General features: G+C 46.3%; 1 protein-coding gene across 1 annotated transcript in view; it reads left to right on the forward strand.

The window, feature by feature from the left end:
* LOC142774266 (uncharacterized) overlaps positions 1–22,137 on the forward strand; it is a 447,394-nt gene that overhangs the window by 106,241 nt on the left and 319,016 nt on the right. The window contains exon 7 of the mRNA XM_075874657.1: positions 3,430–3,561. Within this exon, the coding sequence (XP_075730772.1) occupies positions 3,430–3,561 (132 nt within the window). The remainder of the gene's footprint in view (positions 1–3,429; positions 3,562–22,137) is intronic.

Consider the following 22,137-nt stretch of genomic DNA (forward strand, 5'->3'; position numbering starts at 1 on the left):
TACGACAGCTACGGCGGGTCATTCTAATGAAGAACTGCAATAATCTGGTTTGACGTACACACTTAACCCAAGAAATTAAAAAGCCGATTGATTAGGTTTTATTAATTACAGTTGCAAATTATGTGTTAACTATACTATAGCGCCCCTGCAACACTTTTTGAGCATGGTCGAGAAATGCTGTCGATTAGTAGTAGAGACTCCAAAGAATACGCGAGCCGAATATTACACCATAGCGCGTGGCCTGAAATTTACAACAGATTACCAAGTTCATTCAAAAATGGCTTTATCTTCTCTCTACAAATGAAGATACAAGCTCAAAAAGCGCTCATCACAACCATTGTATCAGCTATTGGCTGATGAGAGCATGGCGCGCTCAGTCAAGGTCACTAGGTGCACGTGACCTACTTACTTTATTCGTGCCATTCCTGCTTGTTTAGATTACAGTGTTTACGTCGCGACGAAAAAAAAAGGAACTTCAATTGTGGATTCCGACAAATCTTTGTAACTGAGCTCATACTGGTTGGGTGCCAAAATGTTTTGCACCTGTGAATTCTAGAGGCCATAAGTTCCTTTAGTGAATTCATTTCTTAGCTACTTCAAAAAGTGTTGCACGGCACGTTGCAGGGGAAGTCTGTGGAAACTGCAAAAACCATTGTCGATACAGTGAGCAAACATTGCAATTTCTTGTTTTTTGAGGACATCCTACACATCTATTGAAGCACCCGCTATACACGCATACAAAATCTTGAAAAAAAAAGTCAGAGCTATTAGGAATGTCCGAACCTCCACCTGCATACGTCGTTTCACCACATTTCTAATCAAATGACTCTGGGTTGCTAAAACTATTCGTTCTCAAAATTTACTGCCTTAAACGTTCTATTCATTTCTGACATAAATAACTTGAGCCGGTAAAAACCTGGGCGTACAAATTTGTAATGCAATATACGCACTCCGTCAAAAAAATGCTGATTCCTAAAAATCTATTCAGTGAAAACCTGTATGCTGGCTCTTTCGTACGTTCGACAAAACACCCTGAACACTTCATGTGCATCAAAGCTCTTGTTTTACTCACAAGAAGGTACAAAGGTGAGATATGTTTCAGAGATAAAAGGTGTTACTATTTAAATCGAAAGATAAAATACGATTACATTAGTTTAAAATTAGGATGTGTTTTTTTATAGATAGGACTTTCGTAAAGTTCAGTCAGTTCATTGGAGGTAATACTAAATAATCAAGCAAGCTAAGTAAGCTAAGTAAGTAAGTAAGTAAGTAAGTTAAGTAATATATATTTTTGGTGGTACAAGCAATTCGAAATGTCTCACAACTAGAATGATATCTACTGCTTTTAATGACGAAGTTTACCCCGTGATATCTTAGCAAGGAGATAACAGTGATTTTGCACTGTGTGCCTGCACGTTTGTTTGTTTGTTTGTGTGTGTGTGTGTGTGTGACAAGCCATCGCACAAAGAATGTAAACCCCACCTGAGTTTGACCGGTACCTTATTCTTTCACAAACTAACCAAAAAACGCTGCATGCAAAACCTTTCACCTATACATCGCACCTAAATTTTGAAAAAAAAATGTCAAAAAACATTATTACACAGCTAAACAGCATGTACTTAAGGTATGTGCTGATTGCGAGTGATGTCGTATAAATATTAGCCCACCAACCCAATGAAGCCATATTTGTACATTTATTAATTTATTTATTCATTTATTTATCTATTTATTTATTCACAAGTACTGTTGTCTCCATAGAAGATACATAGCAGGAGTGGGCACAATAAACGTGGATCAAGCAACAATTATACAGCACATTTTGAAAGGAAAAAAAGTGGAAGTTTTAAGAGCTCGTTTGTTTTTGTTAAACACAAGATTAATTGGAACTAAGAGAAAATAATCATTACAAGCCTTATGCAGCAAAGTGCCTTAAAGTTACAAGCGCATTTTAAAAGCAAGAAATGTGTAGTGAGGTGATAGTTACTTGAAGTGTCATTCGATTCTTTCCGCAAAAAACCATATAGGCTGCTCCAAATGCCGACAACTCTTGCAAAAAATAGAATACTTCAAACAATTTGAAAATAGCTCTAACGGATCAATATTATAGGGATGGTATCGGTGCTTGGCACACCTTGTTGAGTGAACGAAAAAATATGCGTTTTAATTCAACAGTAGCCATGTACAATCTTATGCAGCACAGCGATAAGTTTAAGCATTCATTGCTGAGCCGGAAGCTCGAGCGATAAAGTGTACCCGTGAGATGAAGATGACCATTGCACTCACATTGATGGAAGATGAACCGTATTGATTTTTTTCTACTGCCACAAGGGGCTCAAGAAAAATTGTGACGGAAGGACTTCGATTGGACCACGATCACCTATGATACGAATACGCAGCTTGTAGCACTCTCTCCGTACATAGAAATCCTGGTGTGCTAAACGGGATTTGATAATGATTGTTTTCTTATACAATCTATAAACTAAGTAGTTTGGAAAAATTAGTGAAATTTTTTTTCTCCGTGAAATTGCTGTAATAAAAGCAGAATGTAATGATATACAAAGTAAAAGTGCGAAAATAAAAATGACAAAAGAAGAAAACACAACAACTCGAAATCAGATACAATCAGTGCACAGCCAAACCCCATCTCAAAACGTGAAACATTGTCAAATGCGGAGAATGCTACTGCTTAGATTACGCTTTGCAAACTCATGTGGCACAAAAAGAAAAAAAAAAGCTGAGAGGCGTCACACGAATAATGCTGGCACACAGTCACGGCCATGTCTTACACAATTAATAAATTGGGCTTCTCAGCACAATTGCTTGAATTGAACGCGCGTTGCTTGAAGCTCTTCACTCAATGACCCTAGCTCAGTAGCTTTTGTGATTTTTTTTATTCTTTGATGCATAATGATTAGGAACACGTCAAAGCGAGACTTCAACTACGTATTCACGTGTCACAGTTTCATTGCTATTGTTAAATATTACGCATGCCATAAGGACGTAGTCAGATGAAACCACTCGCTAGAGCATATCCCAAAGAGGTCACATGTTTTGAAATAATTCACAAAATTTATAGTCTCAGTCGCCACAGTGCAATGAGGGTGTGAGATGTAACAGTCTCATTGTTAATCAATCGAGCACTGAGGCATGTAGCTAGCAAGGATACATTTCGGTTGAATGAATAGAATATATTGTTGGTATTGCTCGTGTAGTGTGAAGTAAGAGCACAGGAAGAGGTCACAGATGAAAAACGTGTCATACGGCACGAACACGGGGGGTGCGAGGTACCCTTATCGTTTGAGTTTTTTTTCCTCTGTATGCCGAGTTTTCTACCAAGGGCGTATTCATAGAACCTCAGTTTTCATTCACGCAGACGAATATTGCGTACTTGCATTTTCCATTAAGTTAACGTCGCCTATAAAATTTCAGAGGGAAACAAGTACGCCAGGCTCTCCGGGCACAACAGGCACACCGGGCACACCAGGCACACCAGGCACACCAGGCACGCCAAGCTTGCCGGGCTCTTCGGCTACACCAAGCGAGACATCGGAGACACCTTCGGTAAGTGCGGAACACGTTTTGATTTCTTAGACGTGTAGGTGCGAAGACTAGGACGACATCTGCAATGAAGAAAGAATACGCTCGACGACCTCAACCGGCGTTGCCCAAGAAGAACCCAAGCCTGTTTTTTCGAGGTGGACTTTCCGTAGCTCCATGCCATCGGTTCATTACGTACCGAGAGGGGGCAGGGGAGCCGTATTCCAGAAAGCCCTGAAGTACAGCGGTCGATGTCGACTGTTCACCACCTACCGGAAGGCTACGGACAACATTAGCGCAGAAGGCACAGTGAACGCGAAGAAGACACCATTCAAGACGTGGTCTATTCACCTCGTTCGTTGTCGTTTTTGAATCTAAAAGTTACGTCTGAAGGCAACATGCGCACCCTCTTGCTGAACTCATTTTTCTGATACTACTAGAAACCATTTTCCATTCAGTTTGACTTTTTCACAGTTCTTAACGCAATATACATGTCGCGGGTACACTGACTAATGATGACAGTGGTGTTGATTTGGGTCCCATATATCAATATATATCCTCAATATATATTGATACGGTTTGTTCATGGCCTCTGCAGTCCCTCAGCAGATGCCCGCATATCAAAATAATTCTAAAGAAAGAGTAGTTATTTGTATAACAAAAAAGGACCTGTCAAAACCTCTTCCTGTGTTCCGCGTGATAACAAAGGCTCAGCTTGCTAGGTCACCTTTTTTGCGCAATAAGGTGAAAAATAGACAGGTGAGTAGGCGTATTGATTTCCACGTGCCATTACTTTTCAAGAAATAGCCACCTACAGCCTGCCTCTTGATTTCAGACAATCTCATTCATAACAGCGAGTGAAACTGCAAGCTGATAATGAACATGTGTTATACGCACTCGGCCTCACCATGTATTAGTATAGCGCACCACATCGATGTCCCATGACTGCTAGGCCTATTCAACTTTGCGGTCATTAAGGCAGATGGCTCAAAATAGAGTGCTTTTTGCAACGCAGCTTCGATCACTAATATCTGGTCTGCCCAGTCAGTGTTCACTTCATTGTAAAACAAACATTCCATTACATGTTGTCGCGAGAACTTCATATTGCGAGCTGGCCATCCTGCTCATCTGTGGTGTCGCAGTTACCTGACGTACGTAACAGAACCGACAAAAGCCCGAGTGACGCGAAAGATCGTAGGAGAGAATATATATATATATATATATATATATATATATATATATATATATATATATATATATATATATATATATATATATATATATATATATATATTAATGAGATCTAACAGACAGTAATGCCAAGGAGTGTACAGGGGAAGTTATTAGAACCAATAGAATGTAAATAAGAAGAAAGAAGAAAGAAAAGTGGATGAAACAATAACCAGCCGTGCGCAGCAATCGAACCTACGACATTCGAATAAGGCGTTCGATGCTCTAACCACTGAGCTATCACAGCAGCTTTCCCTCCATCCACTTTTTTGGGGTTTATCTGTGAATTTAGAAGTAGGAGCGACAGTCAGCGCCATCTATAAGCCAAACAACGAGTGTGAAAACACTCTTATGCGCATGTTTGGCGTCACGTAGCACGTGAACTTATTATGAGCGGGCAGCTGATTAATTGTCCCTCTTATACAACCTAAACGCACCAAGTCTGCCAGTACGAGACCCTCGTTCAATGAAATAAGAGAAAGAAGTGTATACCTAAGGGCTCGTTTTTCCGTGTTTTAACACAATAATAATGAGATCTAACAGACAGTAATGCCAAGGAATGTACAGGGGAAGTTATTAGAACCAATGGAATGTAAAGAAGAAGAAAGAAGAAAGAAAAGCGGATGAAAAAATAACCATCCGTAAGCAGGAATCGAACCTACGACCTTCGAATAACGCGTTCGATGCTCTAACCACTGAGCTATCACAGCGTCTTCCCTCCGTACACTTTTTTTGCGTTTATATGTGAATTTAGAAGTAGGAGTGACAGTCAGCGCCATCTATAAGCCGAGCGACGAGTGTCAAAACACTCTTTTCCGCATGTTTGGCGTCACGTAGCACGTGAACTTATTATGAGCGGGCAGCTGATTAATTGTCCCTCTCATACAACCTAAACACACCAAGTCTGCCAGTACGAGACCCTCGTTCAATGAAATAAGGGAAAGAAGTGTATACCTAAGGGCTCGTTTTTCCGTGTTTTAACACAATATTATTGAGATCTAACAGACAGTAATGTTCCGGTGTGCAGCAGTAAACACGCAGCCTTGAAGCAACAATGAAGAAAAACCCTTTATTTGTGGCAGCGTGCCGGTATATATATCGTGGGGCCACTGCATTATCGCAGCCAAGCGGTACAGAACAGTGATAAGCAAAAGGCAGATACAAAAAGGCGCATGCGCAGGCAGCTAACACGATACATCGCCCACCGTATGACAGCTAGAGCTTTGACATCAAGATACACGTGACTTGGTTGAAGTTGTCGTCGTAACCAAGGCGGCTGGGTTTTCACCTTTGCCGGGCGTACTTCCTTGGTTGGTGTTCTAGCGTTGGGGTTGACGTCGTCGACTCCGGCGAACTTCCTGTTGACGCAGGTTGTACCACTTACGGTGACCATAAATTTTCCTGGAAGATGTCTTCGACGGTGGATGAGTCCTCCGCTTCGTCCCTCTGGAAAGATTCACGTGTGGCGAGAAGGTGTTGCCGATTACGTCGAAGCACCCGACTGTCTTCTGTGAAGACGCGATAAGACCTTGGCGCCACCTTATCCAAAACACGAGCCTTGCGATCCCATGCATCCCCACGAACTCTTACGACTGCATCTTTGTTGAGTTCTGGCAGGGGTTTCCCTCTCGACGACTTCGGTTGGCGCGACTGACGCCTGAAGTCCTGGCGTCCAGAGCACGGTCTGAATTCGGGCAGCCGATTGCGCAATTTCCTGCCCTGCAGCAATTCTCCTGGAGATCGGCCTTCGTCCAGTGGCGTCGAGCGATAGCTGAGTAGACCAAGCCAGAAGTCGTCCTTCCTTTCACCAGTCTTCTTCATGATCCTTTTAACAATTTGAACTCCTTTTTCTGCGAGCCCGTTTGACCGCGGGAATCTTGGACTGGAAGTCACGTGCGTGAAGTCAAATCTGGAGGCAAACAAAGAGAATTCATGGGATGCGAACTGGGGGCCGTTATCAGTGCAGACTTCTAAGGGAATTCCATATCTAGAAAAGATTGAGCTAAGTTTATTTATGACCGTGCCCGTCGTTGTGTCCGGCAGCTTTTCGACTTCAGGAAAGTTTGAAAACGCATCAAACACGCACAGGTAGGAGCTCCCGGCGTACATAAAGATGTCAACGCCAATTCTGTACCAGGCATGCTCTGGGGTTGGCCTGAGCACTACCGGTTCACTTTGTTGCCTGTACGCGTATTTTTGGCAAACAGCGCAGTTTTTCACTAGATTTCCCATGTCTCCATTCAGGCCGGGCCAGAATACCAGTCGACGGGCCCTTGCTTTGCACTTATTTATGCCTAAATGACCTTCATGAATGCGACCCAGTATTTCAGCTCTCATAGCCTTAGGAATGATAATCTTTGTTCCTTTCAGGACAATCCCTTGAACTTCGGTCAACTCTGAGCTGAATGGTTTCGAGCAGCCTTGTAGTTCTTCGCCGTTTCTCATGCAGCACAGCACAGTTCGTAAATCTGTGTCAGCAGCTGTTGCTTCAGCTAGACGAGCAAACATTTTCTTGCTTACCAGGTCTGAAGACACGCTCACTGCATGAACGTCAACATCCTCTGTAAAGACATTCATAGTGCCCAGTGCCACTGGCGACGATCTAGATAACATATCAGCAGGAACATTTGTTTACTTGGGACAAAGCGAAGAACATAATCGAATCTGAGCAAACGCAGAAAAAACCGCTGAAGTCGTGGCGGCATGTCACCAATGGCCTTCGAAGCAATTGCTATCAGCGGTCTGTGGTCCGTCTCAATGACGAATTTGCGGCCGTATACGAAGTGAAAAAACTTCTCGCTCCCAAAAGTGATTGCCATTGCCTCTTTCGATTTGTGCGTATCGTTGCTCAGTCTCGGTCATTGTGCGGGACGCGTAGGCTACCGGCCGCCAATTGTCGTCATAACGCTGAAGGAGAGCCGCACCGATGCCGTTTTTCGAAGCATCTGCGACGACCTTTGTTTCCCTAGGAGGATCGAAAATGGCTAGCAACGGTGCAGTGCTCAGTAAAGCGCAAACAGATTTCCATTCGCGGGCCAGGTTCTCCCACCATTCGAAGGTGGTGTCTTTCTTAAGGAGGCTTTGCAGGAGCGTCGTTCTTTGCGCGAGATTCGGTATGTATTTACCAAAATAATTGACCACCCCTAGCAGTCTGTGGACGCCGGCTTTGTCAACTGGTGGCGGCATCTCGCTTAATGGTGTTGTCATTGCGGGGTTAGGTCTGATCTCGTCTTGGCTTATCACGTCGCCCAAGAAGTCGATTTCGGTGACCCCGAATTTGCACTAAGCAGCATTGAGCGTTAGGCCGGCGCTCTTGGCCAACTGCAAGGCTGTGCAGAGGCGGGCGTCGTGCTCTTCCATCGTGCTACCCCATATCAATATATCGTCGATGTATATTTGCACTCCTGGGACCTGGTTGAATATTTCATTAATGGTTTTTTGAAAAACCTCAGGTGCCGAAGCTATACCAGAAGGCAGCCTTAGGAAACGGTAGCGCTCAAACGGCGTGCCAATCGTGCACACTTTCGAAGTAGCCTTACCTAGAGGAATTTGATGAAATCCAGATTGCGCGTCGAGGCGAGAGAAAAACTTGGCACCGGCCAGCTCAGCCTCAATGTCCTCTCTTTTTGGCATTTGATAGTGCTCTCTTTTTAAGCACTCATTGATACGCCTGGGGTCAATGCAGACACGCAGTTTACCATCCTTTTTTCTCGCGGCGACAAAGGGACTCACCCAATCCGTCGGTTCGCTGACTGACCACGATGCCTTCATGCTCCATGCGGTCCAGTTCCTCTCGCAAGGGCTGTAGCAGCGCCCGGGGCACCCGTCTTACCGCTTGGACCACCGGGGTTGCATCCCCCCGCAGAACCATGTGGTAGTGGCGTTTTAGACAGCCGATGCCCTGAAACAACTCGGGAAATTCTGTCATGGCTTTGATGGTGCTGCTTGTATTCACTACGTCGACACTACGAGAGACCAGTCCTGAAGCTTCACTCGCCGACAGCCCCAGGATGGCCTGGGTGCTCTTCTTAACAATGAAGAAGTCGAAGTAACCGGTGTGGCTGTTCGCGACAACTTGTAGCGTAGTAACACCGATATGCTTGATAGCGTCGCCACTGTATGAGCGCAAAACAGAGGAGCTTTCCCGTAACCTGGACTTCGATTTTAGGCTTTGAAACACAGACTGAGGCCACAAGTTGGCTTGTGAGCCTGTGTCAACCTTAAGAGACACTTGTTTGGAAGCCACTGTTGCATTGATCAGCCAATCAGCTTTGCTGCCAACGTTGACATCGAGGATGTCAAAGTCATCTTTCTCGTCGCGTACTTCACTGACTTGAGGCCCTTTCCTGCAGCAGGAAGCAAAGTGGTCAGCGCCCTGGCACAGAAAACAAGTTTTGTCAAAGGCTGGGCATTTTCCTCGCTCGTGGAAACGATGGCACCGGGAACACCTGAATTGTCTGCGTGCCTTAACATGTGCAATTGCTTTCTCGGGTTCCACCCTACATTACTCGGCACATCCGGAATATTGTTCACACGCTGCACATTTGGCCTGCAGGTGCATCTTGATCGGCGCTACTTCCTTCTCTGTACCAGCCCAGGCATTATTTTGCTCAGCGCATACTTCGTCGGCCTTACAAATGTCTTCCGCTTTTTGTAGCGTGAGATCTTTTACTTTGAACATTTTCTCGCGCAATTTCGGATTAACTGTTCCAAAAACAATCTGGTCCCTGACCATGGAGTCACTCAAGGTGCCGAAATTGCAGCTTCGTGCAAGCCGCCTTAAGTCCCGGGCGAAATGCTCAAAGGGCTCCCCCTCTGCTTGCGTTCTTGAGCGGAAAACATAACGCTCGTATACTTCGTTCTGCTGCTGTTGACCGTACGCCTCAAACTTGCTCGTAACAGTTGCGTAATCTTCCTTGCTTTCGTTCTCAAAGAAGGCAAATTAGCTGAATACCTCTAGGGCGTCCTCTCCGGCAACGCTGAGCAGGAGTGCTGTCTTGGCTGCCTCCAACCTCGGTTCTTTCGACGGCTCCGTGGCCTGCAGGAACAGCTCAAACCTCTGCTTGAAAAGGCTCCAGTTCTTTGCTGTACTTCCCGAGAGCACCAATGGCTGCGGTGGCTTCAGTAGTTCCATCATGAAAGTGCACGGTGACGCCCCTCTGCCTGTTGTCACTGCTTTGGCGAACGCGATCTCACTTCTGACACCATGTTCCGGTGTCCAGCGGTAAACACGCAGCCTTGAAGCAACAATGAAAAAAAACCTTTATTTGTGGCAGCGTGCCGGTATATATATCGTGGGGCAGCTGCATTATCGCAGCCAAGCGGTACAGAACAGTGATAAGCAAAAGGCAGGTACAAAAAGGCGCATGCGCAGGCACCTAACACGATACAAGTAATGCCAAGGAATGTACAGAAAAATTCATTAGAACCAATGGAATGTAAATAAGAAGAAAGAAGAAGGAAAAGTGGATGAAAAAATAACCAGCCGTGAGCAGGAATCGAACCTACGACCTTCGAATAACGCGTTCGATGCTCTAACCACTGAGCTATCACAGCGGCCTTCCCTACTTCCACTTTTTTGGGGGTTTTTGTGTGAATTTAGAAGTAGGAGTGACAGTCAGCGCCATCTATAAGCCGAGCGACGAGTGTGAAAACACTCTTATTCGCATGTTTGGCGTCACGTAGTACGTAAACTTATTATGAGCGGGCAGCTGATTAATTGTCCCTCTTATACAACCTAAACACACCATGTCTGCCAGTACGAGACCCTCGTTCAATGAAATAAGGGAAAGAAGTGTATACCCAAGGGCTCGTTTTTCCGTGTTTTAACACAATATTAATGAGATCTAACAGACAGTAAAGCCAAGAAATGTACAGGGGAAGTTATTAGAACCAATGGAATGTAAAGACGAAGAAAGAAGAAAGAAAAGTGGATGAAAAAGTAACCAGCTGTGAGCAGGAATCGAACCTACGACCTTCGATTCGTAGGTTCGATTCCTGCTCACGGCTGGTTATTTTTGTCGTGGGGGCCTCCCGGCTGTGCACATGGTTGCTTTTGGGCATGTCGTGCATGGCACAATTGATTGGGTAGTAAAATAAAACAGAAAACAGACGACAGCTGCACTTAGGAAGAGTAGTTACACTTGGAATTGTTTTAGGTTGTCCAGTGCCCTTCGCAGCTGCAGTGCCGTGAACTCAGTTACTATTTTCATCGTTCCCGTTATTGTTTTCTAATGCTTTAATTGCTGCAAGTGTACCAGGATTCTCATTTATTCCTCTATCGAGGGTGTTAAATCGGTGGATAAGGTATGACTCTCGTTGTTCACGTTCTCGATTTGATTTAAATCCCGTCTCTAAGAGCGTTACTGATAGTTTGTCGAATGCATGGTCGGGAAGATTGAGATGTTTTGATAGAGGTAGACTTGGGGCTGATTTCGCATGGGCTCTGTGATTATTGAAGCAAATCCTAAATGGTGTTTCTGTTTGTCCGATGTACTGCATACCACACACGTTGCATTCGAGTAGGTACACCACATTAGAAGAATCGCATGTTAGGTTTCCTCGTATGTTAATCGAAAACTTGGATTGCGTGCTGGTTGCTTTGTCTGTTTCTCGCATCGCCTTATATACCAGACATCGTGGCTTTAAGCAAGGGCGGCATGAATTATTGGGGGGTGATGTGTTAATTTGGGAGTGGACAAGGGTGTCTTTAAGGTTACGTGGTCGTCGGTAAACGACGCCTGGAGCGGATGGGAATGCGCGTTTCAGACGTTCACTTTGTTCCAGAATGTTGTAATGTCGTTTAAGGATTTTGTTTACATTGGGGAAGTTTGTGCTGTAAGTCAAGCAGAGGTTTGTTCGTTGTGGGTCTTCTCGTGGTGGTCGCTTCATAAGTAAGTCTTCACGCTTTAGTTTTCTCGCTTTTTGAACAGCGTCATTAATTACATGTGGGGGGTATTTTTGTTGCTCGAGCATAAGTTTTAGCCTCTGTGAGCTCGTGTCAAAGTCAGCGTCTCTAGAGCAGATTCGCTTAAACCGGTGAGCCTGGCTGTATGGAATACTGTTTTTACAGTGGCGTGGGTGATCGCTTTGGTAATGAAGGTATTGTTGTCGATCCGTTGGTTTGCGATATAGGGTTGTAGAGAGCTTCTCTTCTTCTATCGTTATGGTAACATCAAGAAAATTTACGGTAACTTGCGAGTATGTGTGTGTGAAGTGTATGTTCGGGTGTACAGCATTGTAAGTGTCTATAAAGCTGAGAAGTTCGTCCTCGCTGTGGGTCCAAATAAGAAAGATGTCGTCTATGTATCTTCTGTATAACATTGGTTTCAAGGAACTTTGTGCAAGAAATTCAGATTCTAGCTTTCCGATAAATATGTTGGCATAATTAGGTGCCATTTTGGTGCCCATAGCGGTCCCGCTGATTTGTCGAAAATACTCTTGGTTAAACTCGAATGAATTTAATTCGAGGACCATCCTCGTCAATGTTGCAATGGCAGAGAAATCTGGGGTGTTAGATTGTCTATGGTTTGTGTACATGTTTCTTAGTGCAGCTATGCCGTCATCGTGAGGAATATTTGTATATAATGAAGAGACATCAAGGGTAACCAAGTAAGAGTTTTTCGGCACACAGATACCCGCAATGTCTCGAAGAAAATGTGTGTTGTCTTTTATGTACGACGCGAGGGTGCATGGAATGTGGCTTATTAGTTTGTCCACGTACCCTGATATGGGTTCAGTTATTGTACCGATGCCTGATATGATTGGTCGACCTGGGTTACCGGGTTTATGAATTTTTGGGAGGATGTAGAAGCGACCTGGACGAGGGTATGCTGCTTGCATCAGTTTGTGGTCAGTGTTGGTTATCTTTTCTGCGTCCAACAGTTTCTTTAGTTCTGTTGATACGATACGTTTGTATTCGTCTGTCGGATCACCTGGGAGGCGTTCGTAAAATCTTGAGTCGTCTAGTTGGCGGTATGCTTCTTGTAGGTAGTTGGTTGTATTAAGGACTACAATTGCTCCTCCTTTGTCAGCGGGTTTTATTGTTATGTCTGTCCTAGATGCCAAATTTTTCATGCTTATTTTTTCAGATTTGGTCAAGTTTTCTCGGTTTCCTTTCTGTCTGTGGTATTCGTGTACTATATCTTTCTGTACTGCGGTGGTATAAAGGTCCAAGCACTTGTCTCGATTACTGTTCGGTGTCCAATCATTTGATTTACGACGGTGAATTGTTTTGTGGTTAGAAGGCCTATCTAAGAAATATTCGCGCAACCGTAAGTTTCGAGCGAAGTTGTCGAGGTCTCGGAGTAAGTGGAATTCATCGAAAAATTTTGTGGTCGGGCAGAAGCTTAGTCCCTTAGATAGCAGTTTTACTTCGTCAGGTGACAAGCTCGTGTCCGATAAGTTTACAACCACAGTGTCACACGGTGTGTTCCTAGATGGGTGCTCGTTTGTACCATTAGTGTTTTCCTGGGTGGTGGTGTTGTAATGATAAGGCACTGTATCAGGGAACGCGGGTTTGGGCACATGGTCTCTTTCGAGTTTATGAAGTTTTGTGGCCCTGGTGGCTTGGTATTTATTCTGCTCAAATTCTGTTAATCGCGTGATTTCTTCGTTCGATAAAGTGTTGTGGCGGAGAATGGTGTTGGTCATAGCGACCAGTTTCTTTACCTGCTTGTCACTATGATTAAGAGCAATTTCTGTTAATTTAAGGGATGCCTCAAGGAGGACGTTTTTCCACGTTATTTGGTCGTGTTTATCTAGATTTGTGGCGGCTGGTGTGAGGGAGAGTGTCATACCCTTGGGGGCTATTCTAGCACGAAGGTACACTTGCAATGTTGATTTATGCATTTCATGTCTAATTCGTTTGTCAGCAAGTTTTCGTACTTTAAGGAAAGTGGCACTGCAACTGGGAAGTGATGAGCTGGACTTACATTTCAGAAGTCAATCTTCTTTTGGGTGCGGGGATGGCACTGATGAGGTGCGCAGGTTGTAGTTATGTCCGGCAGGCCTTCGTCGTTGTGGGGAGAATTTCGGCGTTGGGCTCCCGGCGAACGTGTTCGTTGGCAGTTCCGGGGTCCGTAATAGGGGGACGCGGTTCCGTAGTTCGGCAGGCTTCCCTTTGAGGAGTGGTGTAGTGGTGCTGTCGTGTAGTGCTTCTGGTCTCGACATCCGCAATGGAGGGACGCGTGTTGGCAGACTATATATATATATATATATATATATATATATATATATATATATATATATATATATATATATATATATATATATATATATATATATATATATATATATATATATTCACACATAATAATTTGCCATGATATTCGCTAACTTTCAACTGCTCAGTGCTGAATGTAGGAAAAGCGCAACCTAGAAGTAGTTATTTCGTAACTACTATTGAAGCGAAAAAAACAAGGACAGGAAAAAGCGCTGACTTCCAAGTAAGCGCTTTTTTCTGTCTGTTTTTGTCGCTTCCGTAGTTACGAAGTAACTACTTCTAGATTGCGCTGTTGCTTTATTCAGTTAAGTCGTACCAAAGTGCCCTAGTTTCGACGCTTCATAAGCTGAGTGCTGCAGTGGAATGTTGGTCAGAAATAAACTCCACCGGGAAACACCTGAAAATGAAATTATGATAACACCGGAGTATTCTAACGTGTAGAGCCAGGCGGAACGGCTTCGCTTTATTCTGAAGCGATTGAAATTTGCGTGGGCTTTTGATATCTCTGCGAGTGATCGCCCACTGTTCGCTTTTCGTTGTGTCGGCCTACATCAGCTATACTACAGCTGGAGCACGCCAGACCATCACCACGATTGCCAAGCATGTATATATATATATATATATATATATATATATATATATATATATATATATATATATTGTTATGGCGTTTATTAGCAGGCACACAGCGAGTATAGACAATGGCGACAGTAACGGCCAAGCACGGACTCCCAGCGCGAGCGGCGTCCTTTTTCGGGTAGACCCACTAGAGAACACTTGAGAGTTTTACCCACTTCAGTGTTCGGCGGCTTCTCTACAATCACCCCGGGGTCCAAGAGGGAGCCGCCTGGCGACCTAGCAGCTTGTCACTACGATTGGGTCATAGTAAGCCTTCAGGCGCTCCACGTTGGCTATGTCGCGCCCGCGGCGGCGCATGTCCGAAGATTGTTCAATTGGCTCGATAAGATAGTTGACCGGAGATGTGCGCTCGATCACACGGTAGGGACCTTCATATCTCGGGAGTAGTTTGGAAGAAAGGCCAGCTACAGAGGTCGGGATTGAGAGCCATACAAGGGAACCAGGAAGGAACGTAGGTTCAGAAGCGGTGGAGCCATCACGAATACTCTTCTGCCGCTCTTGCTCATGCGTCGTAAATGTCTTGACCAGCTCGCGACACTCTTCAGCAAGCCTGGCTGTCTCGGAAATAGGTGCACACTCAGATGGATCCGGCGTGTACGGGAGTATAGTGTCGATGGTGTGTGACGGGTGCCTTCCGTACAGCAAGAAGAAAGGTGAAAAACCGGTCGTGCTCTGAGGGGCGGTGTTGTAGGCATAGGTGACGAAGGGCAGTATAGTATCCCAATTCGTATGGTTGGCGGCGACGTACATCGAAAGCATGTCGCCGAGGGTGCGGTTAAAGCGTTCGGTCAGGCCATTCGTCTGCGGGTGGTAAGCAGTTGTTTTGCGGTGGACAGAATGGCACTCCATGAGAATGGCTTCGACGACTTCTGACAAGAAGACACGGCCTCGATCGCTGAGAAGCTCCTGAGGTGGACCATGGCGCAGTATAAATCGTTGCAGTAGGAAGGACGCAACATCACGCGCTGTAGCCGCAGGGATAGCGGCGGTTTCGGCGTATCGCGTTAAATGATCTACGGCGACGATGGCCCAGCGGTTACCAGCCGACGTCAAAGGAAGCGGCCCATACAAATCGATACCTATGCGCCCAAACGGACGCTCAGGGCAAGGTAACGGTTGAAGACTGGCTGGCGACATGTGTGCTGACGGTTTGCGGCGTTGGCAAGCGAGGCAGGAGCGAACGAACTGCTGCACGTAGCGGTACATCCCGCGCCAGAAGTAGCGTTGTCGAATGCGACGGTAGGTTTTGAATACCCCAGAGTGCGCGCATTGCGGATCAGAGTGGAAGGATTCACAGATCTCTGACCGCAGACTGCGGGGTATCACGAGTAACCACTGCCGGCCATCGGCGTCGTAATTGCGTCGGTGTAGAAGGCCGTCACGGATGGCGAAATGGCGAGCTTGACGACGCAAGGCACGCGTGGATGGCGTTGCGGATGGATCAGCGAGCAAGTCGATGAGCGAGCCGATCGAATTATCCTTTCGCTGTTCGGTAGCGATGATGTCAACATCAATGGCAGAAACTGCAGTCGAGGATACTGAGCAGAGCACATCACCTTCAGGCAGAGGGGAGCGCGAGAGGGCGTCGGCGTCAGCATGCTGGCGTCCGTTGCGGTAAAGCACGCGGATGTCGTAGTCTTGTAAGCGAAGAGCCCAACGGGCGAGACGGCCTGAGGGATCCTTCAATGATGAAAGCCAGCATAGTGCATGATGGTCGGTGACGACATCGAATGGGCGACCATACAAATAAGGTCGAAACTTTGTAAGGGCCCAGACGATCGCCAGGCACTCTTTCTCCGTGACGGTGTAGTTTGTCTCGGCTCTCGTGAGCGTACGGCTTGCATATGCTACGACATATTCAGGGAATCCGGGTTTGCGCTGCGCCAGGACAGCGCCGAGGCCTACACCACTGGCGTCTGTGTGCACCTCCGTCGGGGCCGTAGGGTCGTAGTGGCGTAGAATGGGAGGAGACGTGAGCAAATGGCGGAGCTTCGCGAATGCGTCGTCGCACTCAGACGACCACGAATTGAGGGGCCCGTTACTTCCAAGGAGCTTCGTCAGCGGTGATATAATCGTAGCAAAGTTTCGTATGAAGCGTCGGAAGTATGAGCACAGGCCAACGAAACTACGCAGTTCTTTGACGGACGCAGGTTTGGGGAATTCAGCCACGGCCCGAAGCTTGGCTGGGTCAGGAAGAATGCCATCCTTAGACACGACGTACCCTAGGATGGTGAGTTGCCGTGCTGCAAAGCGGCACTTCTGCAGATTTAGTTGCAAGCCGGCATTGCTCACACGTGCGAAAACTTCTTTCAGACGTTGGAGATGCGTGGAGAAATCTGGGGCGAACACAACAACGTCATCTAGGTAACACAAGCACGTGTGCCATTTCAAGTTGCGCAGCACGGTGTCCATCATGCGCTCAAAGGTCGCAGGAGCATTACATAGACCAAACGGCATGACGTTGAATTCGTACAAGCCGTCGGGTGTGATGAACGCAGTCTTCGGTCGAGCGTCATCAGCCATGGGTACTTGCCAGTACCCCGAGCGCAGATCGAGAGAAGAAAAAAATTCGGCTCCGTGAAGGCTGTCAATTGCGTCATCGATGCGCGGCAGTGGGTAAACATCCTTGCGCGTGATCTTATTGAGCCGTCTGTAGTCCACACAGAACCGCACAGAACCATCTTTCTTCGCGACAAGAACAACAGGAGACGCCCAGGGACTGTCCGAGGGCCGAATAACGTCGCGTCTGAGCATATCATCAACCTGCTCGTTAATTTCCCGACGTTCAGCAGGCGACACGCGGTAGGGACGTTGCCGTAATGGTGGATGGGCACCAGTGTCGATACGATGTGTAACAGCGGACGCGCGACCGAGAGAACTTCGCCCGACATCGAAAGAAGAATGATATTCTCGCAGCAGGTCCAGAAGCTGGGAACGCTGTACCGACGTAAGATTGTCATCAATGTAGGGGCCAAATACATCAGGAGATGATGAATCATAAGTGGAAACAGCGCTGACGGTACACGAACTGGGACAACGCGAGTCATCAGGTACGTCCAGGACTTGTGCGTTATCCACTGGTTCCACTCTGCCGAGACATTCCCCTCGAACCAAGGTAACAGTGTACGGGGATGGGTTGGTCACAAAAATAGCGGCGTTGCTCTGGGTGATTTGCACGGTCGCGAAAGGTACTAGCAACCCTTTCCTTCGGCAAGCACGGTCGGATGGCGAAACGAGCGCAATTGTGTCGGAGAGTCCAGCGCAGTAGACATGTACACCCATCGCTGAGCTTGGAGGCACTAAGGTGTCGTCTTTCACGAGAATCTTACTCAATTTTGAGGGACTGTCTTCCGGCGTCAAATGCGAGAAGGGTGAGAGTTCAATTTCGGCATTGGAACAATGGATGACGGCGTCGTTGCGGGAAAGAAAATCCCACCCCAGGATGACGTCATGAGAGCATGCAGGAATGATGAGGAATTGGCCGACATACAGAACGTCCTGAACGACAACGCGAGCTGTGCACTCTGCTGAAGGATGGATACGATGTGAACCGGCAGTACGAAGGGACAACCCAGAAATCGGCGTCGTCACTTTTCGAAGCAAGCGGCAAAAGTTTTCGTCCATAACGGATACTGCAGCTCCAGTGTCAATAAGAGCAGACGCATGAACACCGTCCACAAGCACGTCGATGACATTAGATGGGTGGCTCTGAGGGCTTTCACATCGCAATAGCATCGCAGTCCTTGCCTCGGGGACTGCGACGACTAGTTTTCCCGCTCATGAGTAGCCGAACTTGGCCTCATGGGGGACAGGGAACGACGTCGTGGAGACGGCGACCTTCGAGGAGATGGACCTGGGCGAGACGGCGGTAGCATAGACGGTGGTTCGTCGTGATAGGGACGGCTGAGGTGGCCAGCACTAGGCGAAGAAATTCGAGTCGGCTGTACACGATGGCAATAACGGGCTACGTGACCAGCGTAACCACAGGCAAAGCAGATGGGCCGGTTGTCGGGTGTGCGCCATCGGTTCGCTGGGGTAGGTCTTGTCCATGACGCAAGAGCCGATGGACGGAACGGAGGCTGGAAAGGCTGCAGGGGGTGCTGGAGCTGAGTCTGAGAGGTCACGTCAACATACGTAGCCGGCGTAGCCGCTGCAAAGGATGGAGGTCGTGCGGCAGCTTCGGCGAAAGTCAGTGGGGCGGGCGGTTGAACGACTGGAGGCGGCCTGGCGACCACTTGGGCGTAACTTGGGCGCGCAGGGGCCGGAAGCTGTTGTGGTTGGTACGCAGGCATGACCTCCGCTATTTCTTGCTCAATTGCTCGGCGGATGGGTGGAAGAATAGTAGTGGCCGATTGTTGAGCAGCCGGTGGGTGGGCGAAGTGCAGGATAGAGAACTGCCGCGCGATTTCCTCACGTATGAAGGACTTGAGGTCTGCCAGCAGTGCCACCTGATCACAGCTCGCCTCCAAGCCTGCAAGCCCTGCATCTCGTGGTGTGGAGCGACGGGTCATCGAACGCTGCCGGCGGAGCTCCTCATAGCTCTGGCACAGCGTGATGACCTCAGCTACTGTGCCTGGGTTTTTGGCAAGCAGCATCGTGAAGGCATCATCGTCAATGCCCTTCATGACGTTCCGGATCTTGTCTGATTCGGACATGCTGTCGTTAGATTTCTTGCACAGGTCCAGGACATCTATGTAACTGGTGAATGACTCACCGGCCTGCTGAGCGCGTTCGCGTAAGCGCTGCTCGGCTTGCAGCTTACGAACGGCAGGGCGGCCAAAAACGGTGGTGATAGCGGTCTTGAAATTGGACCAGGTTGCGATATCGGACGCGTGGTTGTTGTACCACAAGCTCGCAACGCCCGCAAGGTAGAACACCAAGTTTGTCAACTTGCCGTCCTCGTCCCATTTGTTGGGGACGCTCACGCACTCGTAAATAGCGAGCCAGTCCTCCACGTCAGTGCCATCGGCGCCCGTGAAGATGGGTGGATCTCGGATCCTGGGGACACCGGGACAAGGGGGTGGCATGGGAGGAGGCGTTTGCTGAGAGGCGTCGTGGGACATGGTAGATTCCAGGGTACGTGAGCGCAGTTCCCAGGGCATCAAAGGGGATCGTAGCACTCTCCACCAATTTGTTATGGCGTTTATTAGCAGGCACACAGCGAGTATAGACAATGGCGACAGTAACGGCCAAGCACGGACTCCCAGCGCGAGCGGCGTCCTTTTTCGGGTAGACCCACTAGAGAACACTTGAGAGTTTTACCCACTTCAGTGTTCGGCGGCTTCTCTACAATATATGTATATATATATATATATATATATATATATATATATATATATATATATATATATATTTATATATATATATATATACAATTGACACATAACCTTCAGGAACCAGGATAAGGAAAGCGACATTGAGGGAGAATACTGAGGTAGTTCATCAGAGGTATATATGCTAAAAAACATAGACAGGCCATGTTAGAACATCATAGTATGTTATGAATGACCTAATGAAAACGACAAATCTCACCGGCGTATCTCAAACAGACAAGCTGAAAAGCGCTACTGTTATACTCTTTCAGGACGTGCAGATTGAATGAGTTTTTTGGTATTGAACCATCGATGCACCTCGCGTGCGTGGGTATTCCAGCTGTACTTGGATTGGTAGCACGAATGGTTCACGAAGACTAACGAAAGAAATAGAATGTAATGCCAACACCATCGCAGTCATAAAATAGTAACATCACTCTAGTCTTCGGCTACCACATGAAATTTAGACTCTTGGGCGTTACGGGTTTGGCTTCGTTGGGGGATTCTGTGTAATTTCACTACTCCGAGAAAGGCACTAGCGTCCGCTTTTTTGAATGTGAGAGCGGATGAAGACTAGGCAAAGAACTTAGCCAGACGCACGTCTGGTTAAACTCCATTGGCTTCCCTGCCCTTGGGAAATGTATAAAGGAGAAAACAAAGACACACGGGAAAAGAGTGATAGAACACACTTTAAAAAAATTAGTGCTATTTAATAACTTTTGAGGTAGTAAAGTGCTGTCACAACGTTGACTACCTAAGTAGTAGCTGCAGGTAGTAGACCGCATACATTTACTACTAGTAAAGTGCAGTCACAACATTCGCTCCCAGAGTAATTACTGTAGACCACATAAATTTACTTCTCTGAGGTAGTAAATGTTTGTGATCTACTACCTGCAGTTACTACTTAGGTAGTGACTGTTGTAACAGCACTTAACTATTTGAAAATTTAGTAAGTAGCACTACCTTTTTTTCAAGAGTGAGTCATAACAAGACTTGAGGTAGCACTCCAATCTACAGGTGGTCACAGATATGTCATTATAGTAGTGATTTCTGTAGCACTTGAGTTGCCCACTGCCCCATCGATGTACACGTCCATGGTCATAGAATTTTGTTTACAGAAAATCGCCTCGGGTCAAGTTGGTCCAAAAACTTCCCGAAATATCAAAGGTGCAATGGCTTCCTCACACAGACAACTTCAACGTGTATTCTTCACAAAAATAACTTCAACGTTCTCCCTTAGGGCTGCATCATCTTCGTCTCATGATAAAGCTAACTGCTTTATCTTTATTATTGCTATTTCAATTGCCACTCGTTTATATTAAGATACCTGTGACATAGAATAAAAGGGCTGTTTTTAGTTTTGGCAATTTTCGAACACATTTTGACAACCACTGTGTAACTCTAGAACAAAACGAGAGAAACTTGTATGTGGTTCATGCGTGCATTTTCATCGAACATGACTGACACAAGAAACTATTGCTGTAGCTTTAAAAGAGATCTTTGAGGCGACAAACGAGAAGTTTGCTTACATAATTTACATCACTTAATGTTGTTGCCACGGATATAAAATGCGTTCAAACAATTTCCGTTGTCACACACTCGTACAGATTGTTTCAGAAAGCTTTTAAGTGTATGCATAAAACTATAAAAAAACACGAAAGCATAGAACGACGAAGATTGGTGGAATTCTCTTTTTTTCTATTCTCATTGAACTTCTGCTTTGTTACCTTCTTTTTTAGGTTCGCTAAACATGAACAAAAATTACATAAGAAAAATTTGATGAAGAGCCAGTTCGTTACACAAGATCAACTTTCTTTGCGTGCGCAACAAAAAGCACTTGATACTGCAAATAAATGCACGTAAAAATACGTAGGATCAATATGCGAACACATTTGAGCTGATGTGTATTGTCGTTTTCTGCAGTTTCTAGTACTTTGTGTCGCTTACGCAAAGAAAGTTGATTCATAAATTGACTGCAGCAAAAAAAACATAAAAAACATGGACGACTGGAAAGACCAACTCTTCCTTCAGGGTGTCTTCCTTGTCGTCCGTGCTTTTTATCATTGCGCAGCATTCCGAAGTTATGCATTATGCTGCCATCATTGATCCATGAGTCTGACACCCGCACACACAAACACGCTTCCACGCTTATTGTTTCGGACCCAGACGAAGCCAACAATTGAGACTCCATGGCCT

The sequence above is a fragment of the Rhipicephalus microplus genome, chromosome 10, assembly GCF_043290135.1.
Source record: "Rhipicephalus microplus isolate Deutch F79 chromosome 10, USDA_Rmic, whole genome shotgun sequence".
NCBI lineage: Eukaryota > Metazoa > Arthropoda > Arachnida > Ixodida > Ixodidae > Rhipicephalus > Rhipicephalus microplus.